This window comes from Corvus brachyrhynchos, unplaced genomic scaffold (genome assembly GCF_000691975.1).
Source record: "Corvus brachyrhynchos isolate BGI_N302 unplaced genomic scaffold, ASM69197v1 scaffold158, whole genome shotgun sequence".
Taxonomy (NCBI): Eukaryota; Metazoa; Chordata; class Aves; order Passeriformes; family Corvidae; genus Corvus; species Corvus brachyrhynchos.
The window spans coordinates 1,286,092-1,295,381 of NW_008239756.1; the positions used below are offsets into that span (position 1 = coordinate 1,286,092).

At 40.1% G+C, this 9,290-nt stretch overlaps 1 protein-coding gene across 1 annotated transcript in view; it reads left to right on the forward strand.

Annotated features, from left to right (window-relative positions):
• AP1M1 (adaptor related protein complex 1 mu 1 subunit) overlaps nt 1–8,543 on the forward strand; it is an 8,844-nt gene extending 301 nt beyond the window's left edge. Inside the window, exons 2-12 of the mRNA XM_017742475.1 lie at nt 376–532; nt 910–977; nt 1,518–1,648; nt 1,799–1,946; nt 2,294–2,420; nt 3,136–3,278; nt 3,970–4,041; nt 4,322–4,480; nt 5,089–5,214; nt 5,421–5,496; nt 6,433–8,543. Of these exons, the coding sequence (XP_017597964.1) occupies nt 376–532; nt 910–977; nt 1,518–1,648; nt 1,799–1,946; nt 2,294–2,420; nt 3,136–3,278; nt 3,970–4,041; nt 4,322–4,480; nt 5,089–5,214; nt 5,421–5,496; nt 6,433–6,455 (1,230 nt within the window). The 3' untranslated portion in view covers nt 6,456–8,543. The remainder of the gene's footprint in view (nt 1–375; nt 533–909; nt 978–1,517; nt 1,649–1,798; nt 1,947–2,293; nt 2,421–3,135; nt 3,279–3,969; nt 4,042–4,321; nt 4,481–5,088; nt 5,215–5,420; nt 5,497–6,432) is intronic.
• The last annotated feature ends 747 nt before the right edge of the window (nt 8,544–9,290 follow it).

Sequence of the window (9,290 nt, forward strand, 5' to 3'; positions counted from 1 at the left end):
TCCCCTCGCAGGCGGAGGTGTTGAATGCGGCGGCAGGGCCCGCGGCATCCCCCAGGGAATAATCTCTGCCGTTATTGCAGCTGCTTTGCCTCAGAGGAGTTGCGTGTTTTCCTATCCTAAAATCATTGTTAGGCCGTGAGCAGTAATAGGGGAAGGATAGGTCTGGAAAATACTAATACGTGACTTTGCAATTAAATCTTGGTATTTGTGTTCTAATCGGCAAAGTGTTTTGGCATTGTGATTTGCACTTATAAATGCAGAGAGGCTTGAGGGAAGCTGGGTGATTTTAAAAGGGCCTTTCAAGCATTTGTGTGTCTTGCACGATAACGTCCTTATGAAAGAGAAAAAACAAGGATTTGGTTGCTTTCTCTATAGGTTCTGATCTGTCGGAATTACCGTGGAGATGTGGACATGTCAGAGGTGGAACATTTTATGCCGATCCTTATGGAAAAGGAAGAAGAGGGGACGCTTTCTCCTATCCTAGCACATGGAGGAGTTCGTTTCATGTGGATTAAACATAACAACCTGTATCGTATCCTTTGTACTACACACGTGTTGACGTGCCAAGGGCTGCTGTTATTTTTTTTTTAATGTCAAAATGCAAGTTGGAGAATGGGGGAAGTGATGTAAGGAGGCTGTATTCAGTAAAGTTGGTTATATTAAATAAGCTTTTTTTATGCTTTATGTAGTGTAATATGCACCAGCAGCATAAGGTTCAGAAAAGTGTTTTTATTGATTTTGCTCTAATGGATGATTTAATCAATGCTTATCTTCATATTTCCTTAGATCAGAGGTGCTGTTAAGTCGTTAATGCTTAATTTTTCTAGCCAACTCTTAATTGCCTAAAAGTTTTTTTAAATGCACTTAATAAACTTTTTAAAATGCACATTCCTGAACATCCTTTATCAGTTGTTGCAACTTCTAAGAAAAATGCTTGTGTATCACTGGTGTTTTCATTTTTATATAAAGTAGTTCAGGTGAGTATATTTCAGAACCTTTGCGTCCTTTTCAGTTTAAATAGAAGTGCGTAGATCTTTCATATTTTCTAAGAACTTTGATAGTAGCATTTTTACTTTATATTTGGTTATTTTGTAGAACTATCTTCTTAAACCACTAATAAGGGCACTGGTATTTTGTAGCTGAGTAGGCAGAGGATGGGGCACAGTGCTGTAAGGAGTTACACAAGACCTGAGCACCTGGAGGAGAACCGTGAATTGGTGCATGTGTCGTGGCACCTCACACAGATCCTGTGTTTGGTTCTTCTGTACCTGGTGTGAAAAATATTTTCTCCAGAATAAATATTTTTCATAATAGTTTCTTCTAGGATTCTCTGTGTCTGTTTTAATTGTGGTGGGTTTCCTGGGGCTGATCCAAGCAGAATGCTGTTTGTGAAGTATGGGGTTTGGGTTGGAACTTTAGAAGATTATTATTTTAGATGCAGGCATACCTTCTGCATGTGCTGTGCTTCCTCAGTTAATGTCCTTCTTCTCCCCCTCCCTCCTGTCATTTCATTTCAGGTTTTTTCTGAATATTTCAAGGAGTTGGAAGAAGAGAGCATTAGAGATAATTTTGTTATTATTTATGAGTTGTTAGATGAGCTTATGGATTTTGGTTATCCACAAACAACTGATAGTAAAATTTTACAAGAGTAAGTATCACTCTGTATCACTTAACAGCGACAAAGCCCTTGGAATGTCTTGAGCCTTTTTCCATAGGCAGACAAATGTTTTGGTGTGTTCCAATTATCAAAAATATTAATTTTCTTTTTTTTTTTAATGCCAATTCTGTGGTTGTGAAGGTACATCACTCAGGAAGGTCACAAACTTGAAACTGGAGCCCCACGCCCACCTGCCACTGTTACAAATGCTGTTTCATGGAGATCAGAGGGGATAAAATACAGGAAAAATGAGGTTTTCCTGGATGTCATAGAGTCTGTTAACCTTCTGGTGGGTACCTTGTACTCTAACATATAAAAAGTTATTTTTATATGAAAACCTGCAATAAAAAGTCTGACTGTGGATAGTGTGCTGTGACTCCCAAAGCAATGTAAATCATTAAGTACCCCCAAGGAAATCCAGTACAAGTAATGCTTTAATTGTGTGTATTGCTGATTTTTGGATATGTCCTTTGCTCCTCTGTCTGTGCCCCTTCATGTCCCTGATGTAATTCACTCTACTGGATTAATTTCTCATAAGAAACACATCCAAGAAAACCCAGGGCATGGGCACAGGGTGGGAGTGTTGCTTGATGTCACAACATACCACATCAGACCTTTCCCTTCATCTTTGTTCAGGTCAGTGCCAACGGAAACGTGTTACGGAGTGAGATAGTTGGATCCATTAAAATGAGAGTCTTCCTCTCGGGAATGCCAGAGCTGCGCCTTGGATTGAATGACAAAGTTCTCTTTGATAATACAGGCCGTGAGTGTTGCAGTAGAACAATAATCATGACAGGTGCTATCTAGAATCTTGAATTTTGGGGTGCTTGGGTAGCACTGTAATGACAGAATCATTAAGGTTGGAAAAGCCCTCTAAAACGATCAAGTCCAAACCAACACTGCTGTGTTCCCCACTAAGCCATGTCCCCAAGTGCCACATCCACAGGCCTTTTGAACACTCCCAGGGGTGGTGACCCCACCAGTGCCCTGGGCAGCCTGTGCCAATGCTTGACCATCCTTTCAGTGAAAAAATTTTGCCAAAATCTAACCTAAATCTCCACTGGCACATCTTTTGGTTGTTTCCTCTTGTCCTTTCCCTTGTTCCCTGGGAGCAAAGCCTGACCCACATCTTGCTTCACCCTCCTGTCAGGGAGTTGTGGCGAGCAAGAAGGCTCCCCCTGAACCTCCTTTTCCCCAGGTGTGTCCCCCCAGCTCCCTCAGCTGCTCCTGGTGCTCCAGTCCCTTCCCCAGCTCCGTTTCCTTTTCTGGGCACACTCCAGCCCCTCAGTGTTTCCCTTGTTGTGAGAGGCCGAAAACTGATCCCAGGATTTGAGGCACCTCAGCAGTGCCCAGCACAGGGGGATGGTCGCTGTCCTGATCCTAGAAAGTTGGCTAAAAGGAAGGAATGTTAGCAGGCAGCAGCTGTGCTGTGGTGAGACTTGGGCCACAGTTTGTATGACCTGTGTGTTTTCTGCTAGGTGGGAAAAGTAAATCAGTAGAACTGGAAGATGTGAAGTTTCACCAGTGTGTTCGTCTCTCTCGCTTTGAAAACGACAGGACAATCTCCTTCATTCCACCTGACGGAGAGTTTGAGCTCATGTCATATCGCCTTAATACCCACGTGAGTCTGGATGTCTGCCTTTTTTAAACAGGAATGGTTTAGATTGTAGCCACAATGGCTTTCCCTTCATTTTTTTTTTCTTAAAACATAGGCAGCACATGGGTTTTCAAGTCAACTGTTAATAGCAAAACTTGGTGCTTGCTCCTTTTGCAGAAAGAGTAAAGTTTAGACGCAACTTGGCAATAAGTCTCTGTATTTTCAACTACTATTGAAAATGTTTTTGAAATACTGTGGCTATGTTTTTAACTGCATAATGTCAGTGTAACAATTCATTGTGCTTATTAGCAACAGTATTTATGTCAGTTTTATTGGAGTATGGTGATAAAGATGGCCTTCGTTTCAGAAAAGTAAAAAAAATCAGTCTGGAGAAGGTCTATAGGAAGGAGGACATAGTTCAGTCCCTAGTATGTTAAAACATCAAATATTTTCCGGTGCAAGTGTTTGTTATTAGGGATTAATCTGAGATGTACGTTTTTAAGCCTATAATTCTTGTAACATTTGCTCATTGGTATATCAGTGCTTGCTCATTTGTATAATTATTTCTTCTAAAACCACAATTCTGTCATTTTGAACACCACAGGCTGCATTTTCTGTGTGGTTCACATACTGAGTGTAGTTTTATGGGAAAGCAACGTTTTGGTGACTCTGTCAGAGTAAAACCCAGAACTGTGATGTGGTTTTTCACCACCAGGTAAAACCCCTGATCTGGATCGAGTCTGTGATTGAGAAACATTCCCACAGCCGCATCGAGTACATGATCAAGGTCAGACATCCTTAAACAATCATGGCTATTTTTAGTCTTCTTTCGTTTGTTTTCAAAGCTTGATGAGCAGTATATGCATTTTTGTACAAGTATTCAGTATTTCTGTGGGATTTAGATACCTTTGAAGACTTCATTTGTAAGTTATGATCTCAGTGTCAGTTCTGGTTCTCAGGATACAAGTCGGGGTGGAGGGGAGCTGTGTCTCACAGCTCTCTGAGCTCGCCAGCATCGTGGAAATACTTAGACCCTGCTTTTCTGCTCTGTTTTTTTTCTTCTTTAGGCGAAGAGTCAATTTAAGCGTAGATCAACTGCCAACAATGTGGAGATTCACATCCCAGTTCCGAACGATGCAGACTCGCCAAAGTTTAAAACCACTGTTGGAAGTGTCAAATGGGTTCCAGAGAACAGTGAAATTGTCTGGTCCATTAAATCTTTTCCAGTAAGTGTTATTTTTTACTACCCAAGAGTGTAATAATTAGTTAACACTAACATTTCAGTGACATTTAGGCTCTGCCTAAAGCAAACTCTCTCAGTATCAGACAGGTAGTAGTGGACGTTTCCTCTTTTTCCATGGATGAAAGATTGGAACTTGCTAATAAGATGTTGTTTATATTTGTTTCATTTGAATATTTTTTCAGAACGCAGGAAGAGAGCAGATTTTTAAGTGATGGCTCTGGATGGTGTAATCCTTGGCCTGGCTTTAGCAGCAGCCATTTAAGTTTTGTCAGGCTCTACTTCTTGGGTGGTTCCATGAGCATGAGCTCTGTCCACTGCTAATAGTGTGGTAGTGTAGCTGTGTGTCACTATTTTATCTGAATTTTTGAGTATGAGGCTGGAAGAAAATGAATTATGCCTCAGACTGAACCTGCATCTTTTAAAAAAAAAAGTATTTTTAAAATAAAAACACACGTCACTTTGAAGCCCTGGAGAAGAGCTGGAATAAATAGTGGATTTCAGCAGTCTGACATTAAGAAAACTACTTGTATCATTGCAAGTTTTTTATAATTTTTTTGTTTCAAGAAAAAAAAAATTGTCCCTTTTGGGTAGGGTGGAAAAGAATACCTGATGAGAGCTCACTTTGGACTTCCAAGTGTTGAAGCTGAAGACAAGGAAGGAAAACCTCCCATTAGTGTAAAGTTTGAGATTCCATATTTCACCACTTCAGGAATCCAGGTTAGTGACTGAAAACAGAAATACTGATAAATTCACATGCTGGGCTCTAACACACGAGGTGTTTCTCATCTCGATGATTCCTGTTTAGTTTTATCCATAAAACAGATTTTTACACATAAAAGGGTTGGGTTTTTTGCTTTCCTTTTTTGCTAAATGCTGCTTAGCCAACGTGGGAGACTTTATATTTTACAGACCTTTCTTTCCAGGTTCGTTACTTAAAGATAATTGAGAAGAGTGGCTACCAGGCTTTGCCCTGGGTCCGGTACATCACCCAGAATGGAGGTGAGAGGAGGGGAATATTTTGTTTCTCCAGAATACACCTACAAATTGAAGCTCCTGTTTTTGAGATGGAACTATCTGGTTTAGATACACAGTAGATTAAGCTATGCTGCTTGTTTTCTAGTCCCCTTTTTTGGTCTCTTAAGTAAAGACCCAGTGGGGTAGAGTGCTAATGCTGTTTAAGTATTTCCTAATTGATCTGGAATTTGGTAAATTTAAAAACAAACACATCATTAACAGTATGCTCACACATATTGTTCTGCCAGCTTTAAAATGTGTAAGACACTGTCTAGTAAAAGATACTAGATTTTAGCAAGCAAAAATGGGGTGTTTGATTTTGTTGGGTGTTTTTGCTGTGGTGGTGGTATTGTTGTTGTCATTTGGGGTTTTTTGTTTAGTTAGTTTTTCACTTTTTTTTTTGTTTATGTTTTTCTAATTAGTTTTTTTTCTGGCATTTAAGCATGACTGCCCACAATTGCCTTTATCTCTTTAGAGCTCATTCTCATGGCCACTCTAAGCAAATATAGGAGTTTATTTTATAGAATTGTTGAATCCCAGATTGGTTTGGGTGGGAAGGGACCTTCAAGATCATCTCAATCCAACCCCCTGCCATGGGCAGGGACACCTTCCACCAGGCCAGGTTGCTCCAAGCCCTGTCCAACCTAGTCTGAGCCACAGCTTCCCTGGGCAACTGTGCCGGGGCTTCACCACCCACACAGGAAAGAATCTCTTCCTAATATCTAGTCTAACCCTTCCTTCCTTCAGTTTAAGGCTATTCCCCCTCTCAGTGTTTTATTGATATTTGCATATTCTTGTATTAATATATATTAATATAAGAATGCATTTTATCACTTTATCCCAACTTGCTGCTCTGCTTTACTCCTTTTAATGAGACAAATTACTAAAATTGGGTTTTTGTTGTTTTTTTCCCCTTTACAGACTACCAGCTCCGAACACAGTAAAACACCTCACAGGCACCGCAGACAACAAAACTTCAGGCCTAGAATTCATTTGCAGAAGCTTCTGTGGTCCTGAGAGCTGTGAATGTTGTTGCCAAGGGTCTCGTTTCTGCAATCTTGTATTGACAGGAGAAAGATTGGAAACATATTGATTTCAATAATGTGTTTGAGCTTTTAAACCATTAGTATTGATTGTGTGAATATTTATTTCGTTCTTAGAACATGCTGATCTTGCTGCTAAATGCTAATTACATTAGGAGTAGCAGTTACATTGAGGAGCCAGGAATCCAGAATGAACCTTGGGAATGTCTTGTTGATGCCTTGTCCGTCACAGTTGCAGAGTTTCTAATATTTGTATTTTAGGATCCCTAGAGACATTGGCAGCATTGTTCTACAAATTAGGGAGATGATTGTGCAATTAAATGACTGCTGAACACTTCATTGTATTTAGCCCAAGGTATTTATTTTCTTTTTGATGGGCATTTGGGTGCCTTAACTCATTCATAGCTCTGTTAACTTATAAAAAATTGCAGAATATGAGTTGAAATTATCTGAAGTCAGAAAATACTGTTAGCTTTTTTTGCATGGTTTTAGAGGAATTAATCTGAGAGAACAGCTTCAAGTGAAAGGTTTGGAAACAAAAATAGGAGTTTGTTAAATACTAAGTTAACTGAGAACGAGAGATGATAGGAGTAAATATCTGTGGGAGGGTCTCTGGAAGAAGGATTGCTGGCTCCAGTCAGTCAAAATACAGATGGAAGAGTTTCAACCTTGTGACACCCCAGGGCCTGGAAACCCTCTGCCAACTGACCAGTATTTGCTTTTTTAAATTTATGTTCATCAAACAAGTTCCCAACTGTAATATGTAGGCATAAAGCCTTAGATTAGGTATTAAAAGACCAAAACCCTTCTAGAGGTGATGTAATTTGGTAGGAAGACTGGGAGTTTATTAATATTTTTCCAGATAACAGTAATATACTGCAGCCTCTTCCTGGAAGTTACTGTATAGGAAGAGGCCGACAAAAATACAGTTGCCATCTTTCTTCCAGCTTGCCTTTTGTGTTAATTTAGGGCAAATACTTCCCCTTTCTGCTGTAGTGTGCTAGAATTGTTTAACTTCATTTGCCCTAAGGAGAGATGTTTTCTTTCTCAGTGTTTTCTGTTTGTAAACAGCTATTACTGTACCTTCCTGGTAGAATGAATAACAGTTCACAATGTTATTCTTAAAGGTATTATTTTTCTTACATGCCATTTCCTTTTTTTTCTGAGAAGCTATGATTGGCATGGGTGTATATAGGTATTTTGGGGTTTGGTGATGTTTTTTTTCAGGAAAATTGTGACGGTTATCAGTATTTTCTTTATACAACTTTTAGGATGTTTTGGTTTGAATTTCGTACTCCTGACAGGCGCTAAACTTAAACCATCAAAATCTAAATATCTGTGTCCGCAGATGTGATGTGATAATACACTGAGTGCAAGATTCTCCACTGGTGGGAGAGTCCAGGAGTGTCCACAAAGAGTGAGAAGGTATTTCAGTCACTGTCCTCACTGAATCCTTGTAGACTGTATGTAGATACACCTGTGTGTACAATTAGCCAAAAATCAGCTGAACTCCCCCAGGCTGCAGCTGCTGTGGCATCGCAGAAGGTATGCCTCAGGAAGTCTAATGTCTGGTGGTGTTTGAAACAACCAGGCACCCAGTTTTAGGCAACCACAGGTGTGGACAGGTGTATTCTGACTGTATTTGTCACCCAACAAGCTTGATGTTGAAACAAAATCATCTTGTTCAAGATTTCAGTTCCACTACTCATTTTCATTTGAACAATTAAGCTTATGACTGGACTAAAACTTTTTATATTAAAACTGTAACTGGTTGATGAATCACTTTCCGCTGACTTTATTTTTCCAAGTGTTTGCTTTAATTATGCCTGTAAAATGTGACTCTCCATAGCTTTGTTTTCCTCTTGAAGTTTGGATCTTGCGAACCAGAACCATGTTTTCTCATATTTTATTGCCGTTTGACTGTTTGGATGATGGGGCATCCACCGTGCTTGTCCAGAAGGTAATAAAGGGTAGAAAGTCCTCTTTGAATCAGTTGTACTTTGCCTGCTCCTTTTTCAGTTTGATCTACACCAGGTAGTAGCCTCTAATCTCAGAGTGTGCTCAGCTCTTCTAATGTGAGGCCTGGATAAGTGGAACAGAACTTTATAAATGCTGGAAGTATTGATATGCCTGATTTGTTTACCAAATTCTGAAAAAATTTTTGCTTTTCTATTCTCTGCAAAAGCCACCCAGACACCATAAAATTGGTGCTCAGAAGGCAAAGTGACCCCCCTCATTTTCATCCATTCATTGTTACAGTGTGGGTGCCTGTGCACCTGCACGGGCAGAAAGGCAGAAACAAGGGATGTTATTCCAGCACTTGATCTTATACAAGGAGGGCACGTTTGGGTGGGATGCTGAGAAGAAACTCTTCCCTGTGAGAGTGCTGAGGCCCTGGCACAGGCTGCCCTGAGGAGCTGTGGCTGCCCCATCCCTGGAAGGGTCCAAGGCCAGGTCAGACAGGGCTTGAAGCAGTCTGGGACAGTGGAAGGTCTCTTGTTTAGAATGAGATGGGCTGTCATATCTCTTCCAACACAAACTAGTCTGTGATCCTATGAGTAATTTTTTTCCCACAAGTTTTGTTCTTAGACCAACTGCTAAATCTTCATCTCATTGAACTTCATTCTCTGCTTAATGTGGTAAAATGTAAATGTCTTGGTTTGCCACCATGTTATAGGTAAGTGCCTAATACAAAAGACTTTTAAGAGACAATTTGCATGTTTCAAGTCAAGTGTC